We start from the raw sequence: 22,872 nt of genomic DNA on the forward strand, positions 1-22,872 counted from the left end.
ACCGACTTCAAAAAGGAGGTTATCAATTCGTCTGTATTTTTTTTACTCAATGCATATGTATGTATCGACGGTACATATACCAAAATAACATTTTTTACAATTTTTGTTTGTCTGTCTTTCTGTCTGTTTGTCCTGGCTAATCTTTGGAACGGCTGGGTCGATTTTGACGGGACTTTCTTTGGCAGATAACTGATATAATAAGAAGTAACTTAGGCTACATAAATATTTTTTTTTGTTAAATTCAATTCGGCACAGCTAGTCTGTTTATAAGAGTAAGTGAATATAAAGTGCACCTGCGTTTGCGCATACTTTGCACTTTGATACGTCGGACGAAGTTTACTGGTCTCCTTTGAGAGTGGCCTTTTACGGAAACCTAAGCACAAGCCTGTCCATCTAACAATAAGAAGATTTCGTGTTTCAAGTAATAATGGTATTTGCTACGCTCAATATAAAGTATATAATTGAATAAAATGTAATTACATTCGGTTCATTGCATCGACCCGCTTCCCACGGCTCATCCCTTTCGATTTCGTTTACGTCTCACGACTTTAGTGTTGCGACGTTTATAATGCATTATCGATAAAAGTAATCTTAACATTTTCTTTATTTTAATTATATACTAGTAGTCGTCCGCGGTTACGCTCGCGTTTTAGGGTGTTGATTGTTACCTATGTGTTAGGCAAAAAAGTGTCACATGTCATCTTGGAGTTCAAGTTTGCTTCATACCAGATTTCAAATTATTCAATTCACCGGTTTGGTCGTGAAAGAGGGACAGACAGACAGGCAGAGCTACTTTAACATTTATAATATTAATATAGTTTGTTTCTATATTAATCGGTATGTTTTGAGTTACATTTAAACGAGGGAGTACCTGTATAGTATAGTACCTATCTTGTTTAGTGGTAAACTCATAGCGATCTATGATTTTACCACGCATACAATAAATTATTAGAAAAAGTAAGTTGATTATTAAGTTATAGACGAATATTCAGTTTTATTTTTTGTTACCATTTTTGTTTATAATATGATCAAATCAAATATAAAGATTATATCGAGTTAAATATCAATGTTAACCTTAAATTATTTATATAAAGTTTAAGACAACTAACGCCATCTATCAAACGTTAGTCAAATCGCATTTAGAAGTTTCGACATGGTTTACAGTTTATACACGAGATGTCACTACTGCTGATTTAACAAATTAAATACAAAGTAAAAGACGTGATCAAATGACTCCTGGCTTATTTATTAATTATTGTGTTTTCATCCCAATTAAACGTGGACGTCCTTGTTGCTGTATAAATATTAATACACGCATTTATAATCACGCACTTAGTGTGAATCTGTGCTGTCATTTAGAAGAAAAATATTTATATACCGACATTATTATTGAATTGTTTACTTTTTTAATTGTTATATTTGTAATGGTAAGTTTATATTTAATTTTAATCCTAATATTAAATATTTAACTTTTTCAACTTTTTCAGCAAATTATTAAAATCGGTTATAATAAAAATTATTTGTTAAATAAACAATGACTTTTTAGTTATAGTTTATATATTATAAAAATAAGACATTATGATGATCAAGGGACAATTCATCATAGTTTATTCATATATTTTGGAAGTAGGTATTTAAAAAAAAAACATTAAAAACATTTTTACAAAGATTTCTATGTCGTCTATAAAAAATCATTATGAACTAAATTTAAAAGTCTTTGATTATTTAAATCAAAAATGAAAAAAAAAGTCTGGTTGTCCTTTGCCCTCTCGACATAAATAAAAAAAAAAAAACAAAGAAACAGTGACCATTATATTAGACGCAGTAGTATGACGTTTACCGATACCCCAGTGTGGCTTTCACGCAAACAAAGGTAAAGTAAACGGCTAGTTTTTTAGTTCATTTATATTGCAACACTTTTTCTAGATATATAAATAATCTTAGCGTTAAGCGTCCAAACGAAGGAATTGAGATAAACTAAGCATAGATTTACATATTTCATGAGAATTGCTAATAGATTTGCTGTAGGTACTATGAATTACAAACAATCTTGATTTATAGGATTTCTTTATTTATTTTAATGAAGTAAATCAATTTAATTCCCAAGTTCCGTATCAGCTCATTCGAAATTCAAATTCAAAAAATTCTATTATGTTACGAATTCATATTGAATATAATAGATTATTTTATACCAATGATATCAACAACAACAGCCTGTAAATTTCCCACTGCTGGGCAAAAGCCTTCTGTCCTGTTTTGAGGAGAAGGTTTGGAACATATTCCATCACGCTGTTCCAATGCGGGTTGGTGGAATAGACATGTGGCACAACAACAAGCACATGAAAATTCAATGGTGCTTGCCTGGGTTTGAACTCGCAATCATCGGTTAAGATGCACGCGTTCTAACCACTGGGCCATCTCGGCTCTCCAATGGGGTCGTGTACCTAGTTAAACAGACAGACAAAAATTGTTAAAAATGTTATTTTGGTATATGTATTGAGTAAAAAAGGGCTACCTTAATATTACAAATAGACACTCAAATTTTATTATATGTGTAAGTAATATGACATGTGCTCGCGCCTTCACGCGCGTTTGAATTTAACAAAAAACTTATTGTTTCATTCACAAATTTTAATACAAGTTATTAATTATGTAGTAGGCAGATTTTGTGATATCAAGACGTTGGTAGGATGATTCCGGTGTGACAGCAAGGGTGGCGCTCGGCATTGGATAGTATTTACTATTCAGACATTGCAGTGTGACTTAATTGCTTTAGTTACTTTCTCTGTCCCTATATCCGTTTGTATACTTAAATATTTAAAACTGCGTAACGGATTGATGGTTTTTGTATATAATACATGGCCAATATAGTAATGAAACACTGATAATATTTTGAGAAGTTCCTACTGTGATATTATTACACCCGTGCGAAGCCAAGGCGGGTAGGTAATATAATTCTAAAGCAAAAGTATCCTAAGTTAGTTACTCTTTATTACATCAGCTATCTAGCCAGTGGCGGATTTACCAATAGGCTAAGTGAAATTATAAATAAGCGTTTATTTTAATATAACAGAAGGACACTTCAATTTTATTATATGTATAGAAGATTAGTGTAGATAAGGTATTTATTTAAATTTGATTTGACTAGACTGGCGCTTCTGTAGCTAACATTTAAAATTACAAACAATTAGGATAAGATAACCTTCTTATTTGAAGTTGGTTAACGTTGGACACATTACCGCAACCAGTGACTATGCAGTTGATGAGCAAGTGTATTTAACAAGATAATAAAAATATATATAAAATTACATGCAGCGTTGTTCTTATCATAGTCATCACTTACTTACAGCCATCTACAAGTTTAAGGAAGTACAGTGCATATGATTTATTAAATACATACTTAAATAAAGAAAAAAATTGACATACTTATAGTATTTCAGTTTCTGCAAGTTGATTTTACTTATATATTTAACAATTCAACTCAAATTTAATTCAAATTCAACTTTAAAAAAATCTATGTTTTTTTATATATGTTGTATTTTTTTTATTATGAAAATAATTTAGTTTAAAATTGTATTTCTATATTTGATTGCATAAATTTGCATCGACTGTCAACGTTTCCGTAGTGTAGCGGTTATCACGTGTGCTTCACACGCACAAGGTCCCCGGTTCGATCCCGGGCGGAAACAGTAACATTTTTGGCATTTTATAAAAGTTTTCTTTCTATATATTTTTATTGTTAATAGAAATCTTTATTTAATCTAGGCACTTATTACCTAGGAATATAAGTCTTTATTAAAATTGTATAATAAATATAATGTTAATCTACCTGGATGCATATATTGTAATATATGTCAAAAGTCGTTACAACTTAAAAGGTTGTATGTAAAGCTATTTATAACACACCTTATTACAATGGAAGAAAGACTACATATAAATGAACCTCATATAAAAAAAATCTTGGTAGGGCTTTGTACAAACTCGTCTGGGTAGGTACCACCCACACATCAGATATTCAGATACTCTACCGTACTTAGTATTGTTGAGTTCTGGTTTGAATGTTGAGTGAGCCAGTGTAACGGCCGGCTCAAGAGACATAACATCTTAGTTCGAAAGGTAGGTGGCATTTTTTTAATACAGTATAGGTTGGTATAAGATCATATGAGCCACTTGGTGGTAAGTTGCCACTGTCCCTAAAAGAAATAACCATTCCTTTCATCGTCAACGTGGAACCTTGTAAAATAACAAGGATATACAATAGTCTATATAAAGCTTGATTCCATGCTACCAAGGACTACACTTCATAATTAAAATCAAAATCAAATTAAACTAGATTCATATGGGCTTTTACAAGCACTTTTGAATCGCCATTTAACAATTTAGTGAAGCTACCACAATTTTCATACCTACTTCATATCAAGGTAAAAATCAAAGTTGTTTTATGACATTTGTTTTTTTTTTTTGAAATTTTAAAACAACGCGATTTGACTTGTGTGTTGACATTGGCAGTATGAACGTTACCCGTGCATCATTTTAATCGATGTATTTGCAACGCCAAACGTCATATTATTACTTGTGTGTGTGTTCACAACACCATTAGTGGCCATATTTTGAGCGCCGTTAATTTTGACGCGTTCTAAGCTGGTAGTTTGTATAAGATACCGGAAAATATAACTTATTTATTAAAAAGATTATTAAGACTAAATTAATAAATAACTCATATTATTCATTAAAAGAGTACTTTTTGGAAAGTAACGCCTGGAGATAGGCTCGGGTTGCATCATAGGACACTAATTACTGTAAATTGCACATTTACAACAGCATTGTAAATCTGTTTATTTAAAAAGAGCAACTATGCGAGTTTCTTGCCGTTTCTTCTCGCTAGAAGCTGCTTTCCAAAACTGTGGTAGTATTTAATTGTTGACGATTCAAAAAAGCTTCTTTGTGAAGTTTACTTGAATAAATTGATTTGATTTAAACTTACTAGCGTTCGCCCCGGCTTCGCACGGGTGCAATGCTGATACTAAATATATTACAAAATGTCTGACCAACTTTTTTGAAGACCTTAAGTTATTGTGATTTATCTACGGAGTGCAAAAATGTTTTGATTTACGACATCAATTTAGAAACTTTTAAAATTATCAGTGAAACACTGATAGATCTACTATATTGTGCATGTATTATACATATAAACTTTCCTCTTGAATCAATCTATCTATTAAGAAAACCGCATTGAAATCCGTTAAGTAATTTTAAATATCTAAGCATACAGAGGGACAGATACCGCTAAGCGACTTTGTTTTATATTAGGTTGGGGAAAAAGTCTTTTCGCATATAGTATGTATGAACTTGTAATAAAATCTCTTTGGCTATACCATTTGTATCTGGCTGGGTTTGGTATCATTAAAAAGTTTTAATTTTAAAGAAGGCACTTCCGAATTCAAATTAGGAATTTGTGTGATTTTCATTTGTTTTAGTTGTTGTTAAAATGAGTGAATCTAAAGAAGAAATTCGATACATTTTAAAATTTTACTATAAAAAAGGTAAAAATACAACTCAAGCCGCGAAAAAAATTTGTGATGTTTATGGACCTAATGCAGTATCTGTGAGAGTAGCGCAAGTTTGGTTTAAGCGTTTTCAAGCCGGAAATTTTGATATCAAAGATGCATCTCGCTCTGGTCGCCCTGTTACGGACAAAATTGATGCCATTTTTGAAAAAGTGGAGCAAGATCGGTCTATTAGTAGTTACGATGTAGCTGAAGAACTGGCAATTGACCACAAAACGGTTTTGACTCATTTGAATAAAGCTGGGTACACAAAAAAAGCTCGATATATGGGTGCCTCATGAACTCACTGAAAGAAACCTAATGAACCGTGTACTCATTTGTGATTCTTTATTACGACGTAATGAAACCGAACCATTTTTGAAGAAGCTGATAACTGGTGATGAAAAGTGGATCACCGACGACAAGAACGTGCGAAAAAGATCGTGGTCAAAGGCCGGTCAAGCTTCACAGACTGTGGCAAAACCCGGATTAACTCGCAACAAGGTAATGCTGTGTGTATGGTGGGATTGGAAGGGCATCATTCATTATGAGCTGTTACCGCCCGGTAGGACCATCGATTCAGAACTGTATTGCGAACAATTGATGAGATTGAAGCAAGAAATTGAGAGAAAGCGGCCAGAATTGATCAACAGAAAGGGTGTGGTTTTTCACCATGACAACGCTAGACCTCACACATCTTTAGCCACTCAACAAAAATTACGAGAGTTTGACTGGGAGGTATTAATGCATCCGCCGTATAGTCCTGACCTTGCACCTTCAGATTTTCATCTGTTTCGCTCTCTGCAGAATTCCTTAGGCAGTGTCAGGTTAACATCACGAGAGGACTGCCAAAACCACTTGTCGCAGTTTTTCGATCAGAAGCCCCAAAATTTTTACAGCAATGGGATCATGTCACTACCAACAAGATGGCAAAAAGTTATGGAACAAAATGGCACCTACATACTTTAGTCGAATGTAAATAAACTATAAAAAAAAACTTTTTGAATTTTCATATAAAATACGAAGAAACTTTTTCCCCAACCTATTACTCTGTAATGATAAATAATTAAATATTATATACTACGTATAAAAGCATGATTTTTAGTAAAGGTCAAAATATATAGTGAATTTATAGAAATGCGCGTTCAAAATAAAAAAAAACAGCAATATTTATTACGTATAAAATATTTATACGTAATAAATATTGCTGTTTTTTAATTAATTTATTATTTTGGAGCTGAGATGGCCCAGTGGTTAGAACGCGTGCATCTTAACCGATGATTGCGGGTTCAAACCCAGGCAAGCACCGCTGATTCATGTGCTTAATTTGTCTTGATAATTCATCTCGTGCTCAGCGGTGAAGGAAAACATCGTGAGGAAACCTGCATGTGACAAATTTCATAGAAATTCTGCCACATGTGCATTCCACCAACCCGCATTGGAACAGCGTGGTGGAATATGTTCCAAACCCTATCCTTAATGGGAGAGGAGGCCTTATCTCAGCAGTGGGAAATTTACAGGCTGTTACTGTGAATATGCGTGTATTTATAAGTTCTAGATTTAGGACGGTTACTGATATTTTTATATAGAAAATTTTAATTACTATTTTTGGTTCCACCTGGGGTTTGAACCTCGAGGTTTCCGGTATTATACATAGCGAACGACCAACGAGGCAGTTACGAAAGTGTAATAACGTACTAAAAGGTTTGTTTTGTACTATTTACTTTGCGCCCTTGTGACGAGAAGAGGGGTATGGTTATCGTGATTCAGTTGTTTTTCTGTATTCCCAACAACATGCATGAAAAATTTCTTGATGTTACGAAAGTGAAACATGAACACATGAAAAAGTAATTCACTTTAACATTTGTAATCTTATTTAGAACAGATATGTATGTAAAGTATGGATATATAGTTGTAAAAAAAAAAAAAAATATAAATAAAAAAATAAAGTATATTTTATATATCATATCAACAATCACTTGTCCTACAGTGGCTTACAAACAGAATATAAAAAAAATAATAATAATGTCAGTCGAAAAAAAAAACAATTGAATCGATACATATGATATTTATTTTACAATTTTAGTCCCTGCAAAGTACTGTACCGACTTTAATTATTTGTAAAGGTCGAAGATGACCTTTAGGTACTCACCATCATCTTAATTTGAGTCAAGTCATTAAACTTTATAATTGAGTTATGTCCATCGGCCTGAATTGCTTTATTTTTTGTGTGAAACATAAATTCGCATTTTCACGATACTAGCAGTTTATGACGTCACGATGTAACAGCAAATGCTATGAAGGTATACTATATATCTTCTGCCAAATTTATTTACTTATTCGTTTATTTATTTATTGATATCCTATAATTATTTGGTAAGGAATATTAAACAACAACATAAAGATCTTTCTGTAAAGATATAATATACAATGTAAGATAATTAGTCTGTCTTTATACTTTGTATATGATTTAGAAAATGAATAAAATTAGTATTTTATTATACATAGTTGACAGTCAGTTCGCAGCTACGACGAGAACAACATCGACAAATCGAAAATAAAATCTAATTTGTTCATAACTCGCGAACGTGACATATATGCAATTGCAAAAACAAGACGACTCGATTTAAAAATAATCGATATTTTTCGTTAAATCGAGTATCTTTAAGTATCTTTGTTTCATTTATTAAAAACATCGCGATTGTGAAGTTACGCCTACATATAAAGTACTTACATATTACGCATATGAACGGTATTCTAAGTTTAAGCTGGAGACCCGCGCCTCTCTTCTTTATCTATAAAAACCTGGGTCAATGGTGAGTGGTAATTAAATAATTATGATTTAGTTTTTAAATGTACCCATTTTAGTACATCAGACTATACATTTTCCTTACGTGCTCAATGTCATATAACAACCTTGTTTGATGCTATGTCTTTTGGGTCAGTAACACTTGCTCACTCACTGTTAAAAGAAGAAAACAACAATTTTGAGTAATGCTGTATGGCGGTAGAATATGGCATTAACAGGCATTATCTATGTATCCCACAACTTAAGTTACTGCCGAAAGAAACTTTTCCTTCTTTTTTTTAATTTAATTTAAAAAACGATCTTATAATATATGCTAAACATGGGCAACAAACTTCAGGCAATTACTGAGAATGTCTTAACAAAATTATCCATCGGAGTTTGATCCCAAGTCGTCGGAATCTCCATTATTATAAGCTACTATCTATGAAGTTATTATTTAGCCTAAGTTCTTCTTTGTTACATTAGCTATCTGCTATTGAAAGATCTGTCAAAATCGGTGCAGTCGTCCCAGAGATTAGCTCGAACAAACAATAAGCAATTTTGGTATAAGTAGAGTACCGTTTATTATCGTCACTCCAATTTTTTTGTATATAGATTAAAGTTCGAATATGTAATATGCAATTCTTTTATTTTACAATCATTCATCCCTTCACTTCGCTTCACTCAGTCAGTGGAGCAAAATATTCTTACTGTCACGATGTGTCCTCGGCGTGTGTAAGACTTCCGCATGATAGGTATTTATTGTTTGCTTTTTGGACACATTCTTAGTGTTTCATAATCAGTGAGCGTGTATAACGGTCTCATGAGTTTATTGTCCACTTAAAGAATATTACGCATTATCTATGTGTTGATGTACATGTAAGTATCTGATTGGGTCTTTATAATTGGAAAAATACGACCAAATTAAAATGACTCTTTTCCTCTTCAAATTGTATCATATCACAGTGTTTTGCTGTTTGTGGTTTAATAATTATGGAATGGTTTGTAGTTATTCAGACGGACTTGTGCGAGGTCCACTACAGGTGCTTAAGTATATTTAAGAATTTAATAGGTTGGGGAAAAAGTTTCTTCGTATTTTATATGAAAATTCAAAAAGTTTTTTTATAGTTTATTTACATTTGACTAAAGTATGTAGGTGCCATTTTGTTCCATAACTTTTTGCCATCTTGTTGGTAGTGACATGATCAAATTGTTGTAAAAATTTTGGGGCTTCTGATCGAAAAACTGCGACAAGTGGTTTTGGCAGTCCTCTGGTGATGTTAACCTGACACTGCCTAAGGAATTCAGCAGAGACCGAAACAGATGAAAATCTGAAGGTCAAGGCCAGGACTATACGGCTGATGCATTAATACCTCCCAGCCAAACTCTCGTAATTTTTGTTGAGTGGCTAAAGATGTGTGAGTTCTAGCGTTGTCATGGTGAAAAACCACACCCCTTCTGTTGATCAATTCTGGCCGCTTTCTCTCAATTTCTTGCTTCAATCTCATCAATTGTTCGCAATACAGTTCTGAATCGATGGTCCTGCCGGGCGGTAAAAGCTCATAATGAATGATGCCCTTCCAATCCCACCATACACACAGCATTACCTTGTTGCGAGTTAATCCGGGTTTTGCCACAGTCTGTGAAGCTTGACCGGACTTTGACCACGATCTTTTTCGCACGCTCTTGTCGTATGTGATCCACTTTTCATCACTAGTTATCAGCTTCTTCAAAAATGGTTCGGTTTCATTACGTCGTAATAAAGAATCACAAATGAGTACACGGTTCATTAGGTTTCTTTCAGTGAGTTCATGAGGCACCCATATATCGAGCTTTTTTGTGTACCCAGCTTTATTCAAATGAGTCAAAACCGTTTTGTGGTCAACTGCCAATTCTTCAGCTACATCGTAACTACTAATATGCCGATCTTGCTCCACTTTTTCAAAAATGGCATCAATTTTGTCCGTAACAGGGCGACCAGACCGAGACGCATCTTTGATATCAAAATTTCCGGCTTGAAAACGCTTAAACCAAACTTGCGCTACTCTCACAGATACTGCATTAGGTCCATAAACATCACATTTTTTTTTCGCGGCTTGAGTTGCATTATTACCTTTTTTATAGTAAAATTTTAAAATGTACCGAATTTCTTCTTTAGATTCACTCATTTTAACAACAACAAAAACAAATGAAAATCACACAAATTCCTAATTTGAATTTGGAAGTGCCTTCTTTAAAATTAAAACTTTTTAATGATACCAAAACCAGCCAGATACAAATGGTATAGCCAAAGAGATTTTATTACAAGTTCATACATACTATATGCGAAAAGACTTTTTCCCCAACCTAATATTTAATTTAACAACATCCACGGACTCAAACTCTTCCGTGCCTGTTCATACATTTCGACGTTTTATATTATTACTGAACATCTTCGTTGGACCTCAAGCTTGTCGTTTTCTTGGAAGACGTGGCCCACATTGCGTTTGTTTGTATTTTTCTTTGAATCATGGTTCCTCCACCAACCTGCATTAGAACAGCGTGATTGAATATGTTCCAAACCCTCTCCTTAATGGGAGAGGAGGCCCAGCTGTGGGAAATTTACAGGCTGTTACTTTACTACTTTTCATGGTTAATCTTAGTCTTAAAAATTGACATTACTTAGATTATATATATGAAGAGAGACACACTATTTTTTTGCGAATGGGGTAAAATAAACCACTGTCAAATTTATATTATTTATTATATAGCGTCTTCAAATTTATTTTATTAATTATTTAAAAGTGATTCTCCGTTCATTTACAGACGATGTCAGGGCAAATACAACCGTTCCCAGTGGAGAAGGAGTATGAGAAGAATTCTGACATTTCTCGAGAGGACATCGAGAAGCTGCGAGAATGGCTGAAGACGCAACCGCATTTACCAGAAGAATACATTACAGGTAAACTGTTTGAAACTAAACATATCTTATTGAGCTTGTTCGACCGAATTTTTGCGCAAAATTAACACTGATCAGATACTAGCCCAAGAAGGAATATAATTCTGTGCGTACACTCATTACCAAAAAATTAAGATTTTTTTTTGTAAATTAAGGTTTTTGAAAATCGTTGCAAGGGCAGATTTAATGATTTCAGTCCCAGGGTCAATGAAAGAATCACAAGTGCTGAAAATTTTGAAACTAGACATTTTGTGTTTTTTTTTAATAAATTAAAATTAGCATAATATGATTTTAAAACGTGCAATATGCATGAGAACGTCTTCTTTTTGTTTATAATATATCATACCTACTGTGGAATTTGGGAGCTCATATTTTATTTTCTTATCCAATAAGTAGATATGCAGATAGGCCACTAGCCATAGTCACTGCAAGATATATCTATATATATAAAAATGAATTGCTGTTCGTTAGTCTCGCTAAAACTCCAGAACGGCTGGACCGATTTGGCTAATTTTGGCCTTGAATTATTTGTGGAAGTCCAGGGAAGGTTTAGAAAGTGAATAAGTATGATAAAAATGCTAGATATATAAAAAAAAAACCAACAACTTTGTTTTTCCTTAGAAATACATTTATTAGAGAATTATCATTGATTTTCTATGACTATCGATGTTAGACAATAAAATATTGATGTTTTAAAATTGATTTTGCTATATTTAAAACATCGATACATCTATTTTTCGAATTTGTATATATAAAATATGTGGCATTTTTCGATGTCACTTTATAACTCAAGAACGGGCTCACCTGCTCAACCCAAATTTTCAGGGTTTTTTCGGAATATTTAGTAGATGATTTATGTGAAGTTTGCACAAAATCGGTCGAGTGGTTCTTCATTTATCTTATTTTTTGTAAGAAATGAATTCAATAAATGGCAGGTCATTTTGTTAATGGAGATTTTTTAGACGGGGAAATTGTGCTGTCAAAATAAAAGTAAGTATTAATTCAAAATGAGTACACTCATCCACCAGTTTCAATAGTAAATACGTATTATTTCAATGTATTATTTCCAAAAAAACCTTTAAATGTGCAGCGTTTGCATTTATTTTCATGTCAAAATATACAGAAAAAAGTTAGTGCTATGAACTTTTATTCGTATCGATTGATGGTTCGTCAACGAACACAAAATTATATCTCGAGATGTGGTAAACTATATCATCAGTATATCGTTAATATGTATGCCAAAATAGAAACTGAAAGTCAAAATTAAGACTTTCAATCGTTTCAATCAAGCAAAACGAAGATCCGAAGAATATATTCATTTGCAAGATTCGATAGCGAATGATGCTACTGTAAATGACAACGGGCGATTGACTGTATTGCCATCTTCGTTTATTGGTTGCCCACGGCATATGAACGAATGTGCACAAGACGCAATTTCTTATGTATAAAGAATGGTCGACTGGATCTTTTCATTACGTTTACATGTAACCCGCAGTGGGATGATATTAAAAACAATTTATTTGAAGAACAGTCGACAACTGATCGTCATGACATTACAGCACGTGTTTTTCGGCAAAAATTGAAAGCACCTATGGATTTAATTGTAAAATTATGTATATTTGGAGAGGTGCGTTGCCATATGTAATCCATTGAATTGTAAAAAAGGGGATTGCCGCATGCACACGTATTAATTTGCCTGTTCCTGACAATAACTCCGGTTCAAATCGATAACGTTATATTAGCTGAAACTCTCGATCAAACTCTTGATTCAGAGTTAATTCACGTTGTCGTAATGTCGTAAAATATGATACATGGCCCATACGTTGAGCTACATATGAGTTCGTTACATCTATTTCTCGAATTTAATAATTTCTTCCAGTCACAAAAAAACGCAGATATTAGACCGTTGGACGCAGCGAAACTGTGACCCGTGTGGTCCCATTTTAATTTTATCCAGTTCTGATTGTGGTATCTTAAATTTGCGTAATGCATGTGCACGATAAATAGGTGAATAACTCAAAATTACGCCAACCAATTTTTATGATTCTTTTTTTAGTAGAAAGGATTAAATTGTTTTATTAAATTATACTTCAAGTATACTTTGGTGAAAGTTTGGTTAGATTCTGATCATGGAATCCAATGTAACGAAACTCTTCAATTCTGAGGAGCACGTTAGCTATACTCGGCGGAATCTTATATGGGTTATTTGAATATTTTCAGAAGTAGTTTTATTCTGTTTACATAGACGTTTCACCCTAACTTCGTTTACTTCATGCGAACGGCGCTGACTCATATAAACGGCACGCTTATGCTTATAATCGTAAATCGACTTTTGAGTAGTCTAATGTTAATCATTTCATTTTACTTTGGAGGACTCTAATAAACATTTTGAATACGCAATTATTTTTATTACTTTTTAGGGCATATTAAATTGTTTGAAAATTTTGTTTTGTTTGAAGTCGGTTTCTAGCAAGTATCTAATTGTTGTGACGTGACTATTTTTGAGAAATATAAAGTATACAATATTTTTAAAATATTATAAGCAACATCACCATAATAAAACTTGACCACCTATATATTTTTGTATTGCAAATTAGTTACAAATTAAAACTTATCGTATAACCAGTTTACACTCAATGGTTTTGCATACCTTATGTTGTAAGGACTTAATCATAGCGACATGGCCATTTATCACGCAACCTCATGATTCCTGTGTATTTGAAAATATAAAAAAAATTATTGACAGTGTCGTTTTTAATGTAAGTATCAATTGTTTATTGTTACAGTTCAGATCACCAGTTTCGCTGCGTGCAATTGTTTCTATGCTCATCACATTTGGACTAATTTAAGCATTTCGATTATGGCAGTACGAAGTTTGCCGGGTCAGCTAGTCAACCAATATATATCATCAATGCGTCACCAACTACGATACGTTCCTTGCGCTCACTCATCCTTCAGAATCACAACAATACTGAGTATTGTTGTTTTGCGATCGCATATCTGAAATGTGTTTGGGTACCAGGCTTGTATAAAGCATCAACTGAAATTATCTTATGGAGGCCGTAGTTTCCTGACCTAACCCAATGTGTACAGCAAACTAGTAACCTAGAAACTATATAATATATATAATTATGACAACGGTGCCATTATTAATGGTTAGTATGTTAAATTCTTACATAGCATAATCCTTATATATCCTATACGTAATAAACTGTTTTCTCTATATTCTGAATACTATTAAGAATTAATGCTATGAATAGATACGAACATCTATTTGTTTGAAAGTTAGTGAACTCGCATGTACTGTATCGTTATTAGTATGTATTATGGCCAATTGAAAGGGTTTCTGGCCATAGATGGTTGTAATATATGAAGGCGTTATATTTTATTTCATAAAATACGTTACGTTTTCCCACTTTTTAGGTGGTAACAAATATGAAATCTTTTACCTAAATATTACGGTTAATGTTCAAATAAGTACTGATTTACTAATGTTTTCCATTTTGGATTTAACGGTTTTTTGACATTAAAAAGATGTAAATATTGGAAAACAAAATGTCGTTTAAGCTCTTTCTCAGCTACGTAGATTTTGAAAAAAATACCTCCTTGTGTAAACTTGTATTAGCGTTGGGGAAAAAAAATCTTATCCTTGTAGATTTAAGCACTGGGTGGGACCAATGAAGACTATTAGAAATTTTAGTCAAGTTCTCAGGAGCCTTAAAATGGGCTCTCTAATTCTTTTCTTTCAAATTGTAATTGTCCTTACTTCGGATGTTTATACTAAATAGTTATTGTGTTTGGGTGATGTTGTGAGACTATTTAATAAGTGATTACCGCACCCGATATTATTCAGCAATTCAGCCGCGGAAGAAATCATCACGAGTTTCTTTACATTCATAAATGTATCAAATATTTTGTCAAAATAACGATACTGAACTAAATCAGCAAAATAACTATAGTAATAAACTAATTTTACTCCGTAACGAAAATGTCAAATGAAATGAAATTTTAAATTGTAAAATAAAACGAGCGGTATGACTTTTTTGGAGGACACCAGGTTTTCTTAACATTTTAATGTTAAATTGCTGTTTTGCTAATAGTGAATATTATAAGTATTAATATGTGTCTTGATTACTTGCAAATAAGGCTGCAGAATTTAAAAGTCCTTGGTTCAAATCTAGGTTATGGTTAAATAACACTGCAGCCTTTTTCAAGTTTAGCCTATTAAGGCGTACGAGTACATGCGTGTGTGCGTGCAAGCACAGGTACATTATATATTCCTCTTATTCTCTTAATTGCAATTACAACACAGCTAAAAACAGTTCAGGCGACCAACGATTTAAGGTGCTTTCCAGACTTGATTCTGAGGAGTTTTATTTTCTACTGTTTTTTTTTTCAGCGGTAAAACTCAATACTTTTTTTGTGATCAAGGGCTTAAATCCAATACCTCAGGATCTATGGTTACCTAGCCTCTAGACTCACAAAGCAGTCATTTTTGAGATAAGTTTTTCACCAAGAAGTTCTCAGTATACTCCTCGGAAAACGTATGGTCTCGGTATTGTAACGACTTTTGGTCTTGCGCCTGATCTTCGAATGATATCGTAATCAAATATTAAGTGCATGTCTTTGCGTATAATCTGCACTAAAATGTCTATCCGTATATATTTGAAATCTGAAGGAAAGTTATCATAATGCCTGTTTGGTAAGAATTTAAAATCTTTGAATGCGCCCTTACTTACCGTCAATCTTCAACTTCATCAACCAATCGAAGACTCTTTCGGTTTAGCATAACAAATAAACTTAGCACCTTATACCTTATATATGATTTATGTAGCATATCATAATTTATACCATTATTACATAACAAAATATATGAATATATATCTGTATGATGTTTGCTCTGTTTTAGCAATGGACATAAGAAAAAAACCAACAATAAGTTAATACAATACTGGGTGACGCTAAAGACGCGGAAGCGCTGATCATTGTCAATTGTCATATTAAATCCTAAAGATAAGGCAAATTGTACCTCATCATGTCTTGGATTGCATTATCTCCGCAAGAACGTGCTAGTTAATGCTAACATGTTTAATTAATTTTACAATACGTTTAAAAAAATACAATATACATTTGTTTTTTACATTTACGGTATATTTTTAGGGATCATACTTCACTACATAGTATAAAACAAAGTCTGTTCCTTTGTATGCTGAGATCTTTAAAATTACGCAACAGATTTTTGTTAATGGATCCGAAAGAAAAGATTTTACAAAAAAAACACTGACAATTTTAGAAGTTTCTAATGTGATGTCGTAAATAAACAAATTCAGTATATTTAGTATTGCATCCGCTAGAAGCCGGGTCAGCTATTTGAAGTTGATTGTATTAAATATTGTAAATTAATTCGAAAACATACATACAGGACCACAACAAAAATTAATTATTTTTGATATAAATACTGACACATATGGAGGATAAAATTTTGGGAAAGCCCTTAAATTAAAAATACAAATTTTTCTTGGTGGTAGGGCTTTATGCTAGCCCGTCTGGGTAGGTACCACCCACTCATCAGTTATCTACCGCCAATAACAGTACTCAGTATTGTTGTGTTTCGGTTTGAAGGGTGAGTGAGCCAGTGTAACTACAGGCACAAGGGACATACCATCTTAGTTCCCAAGGTTGGTGGCACATTGACGATGTAAGGAATAGTTAATATTTCTTACAGCGTCATTGTCTATGGGTGATGGTGACCACTTACCATCAGGTGGCCCAAATGCTCGTCCGCCAACCTATAACATAAAAAAAAAAAATTAAAAGAATTCCTTCAAACATTGTAGTTGGTTACAATTGTATCAAACATCGGTCAATGAAGCCATTGCTTCCAAAATCTTCTAACCAGAAGAATTTAACACATTTTGATTCACACAAATCAACTGACACTAATTACTGACTCCAATTTAATGTATGACTTCCAGATTTGGACCTGCTACTGGTATACTTCTGTTGCGAGAAGAGCGCTGAGGTTTCCAAGCAAGTTCTAGATCTCCACTTCACGCTACGAACTCTCCTCACAGTTTGGTTCAAGGATAGAGAAGTAGACAAAAAGGTCATGAACGCTTTGAATACTGCGTAAGTTATGTGATAACAATAATTAATTTAAATTTTAAATCTAATTTTCACTGTATTTAGAGAAAACTTTGGTTCAGAATCTAGTTTTTAATTTTTCCTTTAATGGTAAAAAACAATTTTGCTTTTCGTTATACATCTTATTTTATTTATTTATCATGAATTATAGATGTAACTAGCTGTGGCCGCGACTTCATGTCACTCCTTATTACATCAGCTATCTGTTTCGTCAAAATCTATCCAGCGGTTTCAGAGTTTATCTGGTACAAAAAGGTAGACAGTCCAACAGACAGTCAGACAGACAATTTTTGTCTGTCTAAAATTGAAAAATGTTATTTTAATACATATGCATTGTATATATATACATATGCATTTGGTAAAAAGCGGTTATTTTATATTTGGTTATTTTGCCACCAGAAACTTGGACTCAATAGTTTGTTGGATAAAAAAAAACAGGCAATGGAGACGAGGCCTTATTCTTATTATTTTCAAGATATATCAGGTTTTTACACTTGCTAATGTGTGGCATTTGTCATTTAAGAGTTGTTTCTTCAGATAAGTCTCTATTGTTTCCAGTCTGATAGCACCGCTTCCAGAACCCACCGTCAACGGTTACAAAGCCGTGTACTGTCGACTGATAGATGAAGACCCCAAACGTTATATGTTTGGTGATATCATCCGCGCGTTCATGATGGTCTTCGATCTTTTGCAGTACGAAGAGGGAACTTGGCCAGGGTAATATACTATAGATTTATTTGAAATTAGAAATACATGAAGTTTGACAAATAAAACCTATTAATCAATACAAGATTATATCAAAGATAAAAAACGTGGACTTAATATTTGTTGATTTCTAGGTAGGATTTGTATTTTATATTGTATTTTACATACTCTGTAGTTGGAATGGTGAAAAAAGTAACTACTGAATTTCTTGCCGGTCGTTCATAGTAGAAACTGCCCTCCGAACTGATGGTACTATCATTTAATAAATTTATTAAGTGACGATTCAAAAGTGTTTGTAAAAGTCTACTTGAATAAAGAATAGTTTTAGTTTGAATATCATGTCAAGCTACTTGTACTAAAGTAATTACAGTCGAAGTATCGACATCCATTAAATTTGTCCATGAATGACCAAGTCAACGTAAAAAAAATCATCACTGCTACTATTATATCCGAGAATTTAATGCGACGTTGGAAATCTTAATTGTGGTCACATTTCGAATTTGGCCTAAATATTTCTAACGAGATTCCTGTAAAAGCCGAAACTTCAATTCTCTGAGCTGTCAGATATGCCAAAGACATACAATTTTTTGTGGTTTTGAAAAATTTCTAAATATCCATAAAATAAGTTTAATAATTTGTGTGTGCATAAGTTACGTCAAGCAATGTGCAATAAGTCTCAACATTGCTTATTTTCAAAAGCAGGAGTTATTTTATGACATCATTAATGGACGGGCAAATGATGGCAAGTCAAGAACACTGCCCATATAAATTGCATGATGTAATAATTTCTTACAAAACCAAGATGTGACGTCCCTTATGCATATAGTTACAGTGACTTACCCACTCAAATCGAAATAGGATAACACAGTGTTGCTGGTTGGCACTAGAATACCCAAAGGGATTGCTTCGATTCTGAGTGACTGACTGACTGAGTTGCTTGTTTAAACCTTTTAAAAGAATCTCTTTACTCCATTTTTATGTTATAATTATCTTGTTAATATTTTCGTTCTTTTCAGTTTTGTTCTATTGTTAGACATGGACCTCGCGAGTGTGGGCCACTTAGCCAGGATAGATATATCATTATTGAAACAGGTCCTGTTCTTCCATCAGGCAAGTTTTGTCATAAAATATCTACATATAAGTATATTTAATAAATGTGCGTTTGTAATGTACCCATGTGAGAAGTTATACTACTTCCGCGTAATTAAAACCTGTTTTTAAATGTATGTAAATAATTAATTATGAATGAAATAGCCCTTTTTATCGACTATAACAGTTACAAAATAAATATTGTAAAATAAGACAATGAGTCAAGTTGTTTATTAATTTAAACCATAATAAAACCTTCTTGGTCTTATAATCTTAAATATACATTTACTAACCAATTAATATATTAAATGATCAAGTGAGAAATGCAACTGAAGTAAATAATGACACCAATATTACTAACAGCCTCTAGCCACTGCTGGGCTAAGGCCTTCTTATGAGGAGAAGATTAAGAGTATATTTCACCACCTTACTCCAGTGTCAGTTGGTGGATTCACATGGGTGCAGAAATTTCGATGAAATTAGACAATGCACGTTTTCCTCACGATGTTTCCTTCACCGCCGAGCACGTGATGAATTATAAATACAAATTAAGCACATATACATATATGCTTGCCTGGGTTTGAACCCGCTGTTAAGATGTACGCACTCTATCCACTGGCCCTTTCCCGGGTTTTGATATATGGACACCAATAATGTTTAATAAACGCTTTTTTTCAGGAATGCATGTTAATTAAGTTGAAAGAATTGCATTTCTTAAACGCCCCGTATTTCATGGACAAGGTAATGATGATGTTGAAACCGTTTATGAAGAAGAGCTTAATGGACATCATCAAGGTACACGAAAGAGGTTCTGATTCCCTCTACAAATACGTTCAGAAGAATTCATTCCCAAAGGAGTCTGGTGGGAAATATAAAGACAACATAACTTTAAGAGGTAAGTAGTTGTGTAGGTCATCGTGTGTAGTAAATTTAATTTGTTTTGGACATAAGTACGACTTACGCCCTTTTGTGTTTTGATGGTGCTAAGTACGAAACCTTCGCGCATGCGCCGTAAATAATTGGTGAACGATGTGAACAAATGATTACGAACAAAGACAAAATATTTATATGAGAATATTTGCCATACAATTTAAATTATTTATAAATAAATAATAATGTCTTCATTAATTAGTCTGGTTTGATTCAAGATTCAAAATAAGTTATTTTTTATAGTTTGATAACAATAATTTTGTACTTTTGTGTTCTTACGTACTGTTGTATGATTTAAGGGTCTTTTTAATTTAATACAATGCATGGGTAAAAATTTGCAAACTGACAAATTTACTGCCTGATCATTGCCAATAGCCAATTGCACTGAAATAGATATTGATCATTACTTTGGAACGGCGTCAGAAAATTTAGGAACTAAGCTGTCGTATTCCTTGTGTCTGCAATCACACTGGAAATCGGAACCAGTGTTGTATATCGATATTCCACTATTCATAGACAATCGATAGTCTATCGACAGTATTGCTCACTATGAGCAATACTATCGATAATACTGCAACACAGATCTAGACACAACAATACTAGGTTATTTGTTTAAAGGTAGAACAAGTTACGAGTTACTGGTACCAGCTGACTTACTTAAGGACCAAGCAAGCCATCCGATGGACAATTTCCTCGAGTGTATTGTAGTCATAAAATTAATAACCAAAATTCTAGCTGATTTGTACTGTTTCGTATTTAAATATCATATTCACAATTCATTCTATTTTTAAAATAGCACGTAAATATATAGGAATGTAAGTTCATAATTCTCTTTTCCAGACGAGATCATACGCCGTTTAGAAAATAACAAGCAATTTTTCACGGACGAAAGTCGGAGGCGTGTGAACGAATCTCTCCGTCCAAGTGGCAGGAAGACTATCGAAGGCTTATTCGGAATTGAAGGCAGCTTTAAGAAATTAGATATAGACTAAACTTTCAAGGTCAGTCATAGTTTATGAGAAATAAAAGGGCCTATGTTACTTTGTAAACTTATATGTTAAGAGTCCGCTGTAGAGTGATTACATATTAGTCTACAGAATGTTATTTTTTTTATTTTTGTATATATTCGTTGTTTTTATAATATTTTAAGCACGTGTGCTGGTGCATGTATTTTGTAATTCGATAAGGTCGTAAATAAAATAAAAAATTATTTAATTTTGACTTTTGAATGCTTCTTCCTTCCTAAGATCTTTTATTTCAAAACATTTCATAGATCGTAATAATGTCATTCAAAAAGAGATTTTTGGCTTTTGTGTGAAATTAGTCTCTTAATTTTTGATACATTTCAAATTTTATTTTCAGTTTGGTAGTATCAGTATATTTACAGAGGGGCTAAATCGTGTCATTTTGATAGGCGAACAACCAGTTCGAACCGGTTTTCGTGTAAAGGAACACAATAACACTATTACAGAACATCTGATGGGTTGGTGGTACCTAAACATAGTGAATACACAAAATTCTTCCATGAAAAAAAAAAAAAAAGTGTTCAGAACATTTAGTAAAAAAATGTATACTCGTTTCTCATATCCTACTTCGTGTTCAGATAAGAATCTCCGAGATGACATTTAAAATAACAACGAAAACCAACATCCGCCTTTTGCTTTTATTTTATTACTAAAAACGTGTTTAGCATATATATTATAAATTGTCAGTTGGTTGATTTGTTGGCCCCTTCTGGACCACTCTCTCCTGTCAAATATATACATATATAGTATACATATAGCTATTTTAGTACGCTATTTAATGTTATAAAAGAAATTAAACTCAGGTAAAACCGTAGTTCACCTCACTTTGAATATATGATATTTTTGTAATATTAATTTTCTTTTTAAATGTTCACATTACATTACATTACTTATTATAAAACAAAGTCGCTTAATGCTGTCAGTCCCTGTGTATGCTTTGACTTTTAAAATTACACACCAGATTTTGATGAGGTTTTAAGCATTACAGCATTAATCTTTAACTAATTAAGTACCTTAAATACTATGCACATTTAATAATTATCAATATGGACCTCATATATAAAAGATATTGGAGATTTAAAAAGCAGGGACATAGCATTTTCTTTTGTATTGTCTCAGGACAAAAAAAAGCTGTGAACGTTGTAAGACATTCTGTAGTATATTAAGTATCAGCATTGTCTATGTGTGAAGCCGGGGCGGGTCGCAGTAGTAATCTTTAAATGACTTCGAATTGTACAAAATTTCAGAGTTAATTTGTAAAGATTTCCCACAGTGGAAAGGCGGAAGGTACATATAATATATAAAGTACTATGGAAAACCCACTGTTGCAACATTTCGTTCGACATGCATTAGTTTTCCTCACGAGTTTTTCCTTCACTACTGAACCAGTTATATTATAAACCATTTCTTGAAGACATTGGATCTTCAAGGAATATTCCATCCTTCAAACTACCAGTGAATCACTAACCTTGGGAAATCAGTTGTTCTATCTCTTGCGTCTGCAGTTACATTGGGTCACTCACCATTGAAACTTGAACATAATAATACTAAGTATCAGTATTATTAATACTAAATAATGGTGGTAGTATTTTTAAGTAGTTGACGAAATTTGTGACATCAAATGTGTATATATATATAACACTTTTCCGATTTAATAAATATCACAATTAAAAAAATAACGTGGGCCACGTCTTCCGAGAAGACGAC

The 22,872-nt window shown here is 33.0% G+C and overlaps 1 protein-coding gene and 1 non-coding gene across 3 annotated transcripts; both read left to right on the plus strand.

Moving 5' to 3' along the window:
* Positions 1–1,237: 1,237 nt before the first annotated feature.
* LOC124533293 (clavesin-1-like) lies at positions 1,238–21,355 on the plus strand. Of its 2 annotated transcripts, none has more exons than XM_047108507.1 (7): positions 1,238–1,427; positions 11,140–11,275; positions 17,248–17,401; positions 17,975–18,133; positions 19,138–19,231; positions 19,889–20,105; positions 20,981–21,355. In XM_047108507.1, exons 1-7 carry the CDS (start codon positions 1,425–1,427, stop codon positions 21,130–21,132), a joined length of 915 nt encoding a protein of 304 aa, XP_046964463.1. In that variant the 5' UTR covers positions 1,238–1,424; the 3' UTR covers positions 21,133–21,355. The 2 variants fall into 2 exon arrangements, with proteins under 2 accessions (XP_046964463.1, XP_046964464.1); XM_047108508.1 differs by lacking the exon at positions 1,238–1,427 and adding an exon at positions 8,074–8,362.
* Positions 3,617–3,689, plus strand: Trnav-cac. The gene has a single exon. It is a non-coding gene; the product is annotated as a tRNA-Val (tRNA).
* Positions 21,356–22,872: the final 1,517 nt, after the last annotated feature.

This window comes from Vanessa cardui, chromosome 10 (assembly GCF_905220365.1).
Source record: "Vanessa cardui chromosome 10, ilVanCard2.1, whole genome shotgun sequence".
NCBI classification, from domain to species: domain Eukaryota; kingdom Metazoa; phylum Arthropoda; class Insecta; order Lepidoptera; family Nymphalidae; genus Vanessa; species Vanessa cardui.

Bases quoted from the DNA above. Each gene is read 5' to 3' on its own strand.
- LOC124533293 (XM_047108507.1), top strand. The intron at 18,134-19,137 runs GTAATATACTAT...CGTTCTTTTCAG, and splicing joins GAAGAGGGAACTTGGCCAGG to TTTTGTTCTATTGTTAGACA. The intron at 19,232-19,888 runs GCAAGTTTTGTC...GCTTTTTTTCAG, and splicing joins AGGTCCTGTTCTTCCATCAG to GAATGCATGTTAATTAAGTT.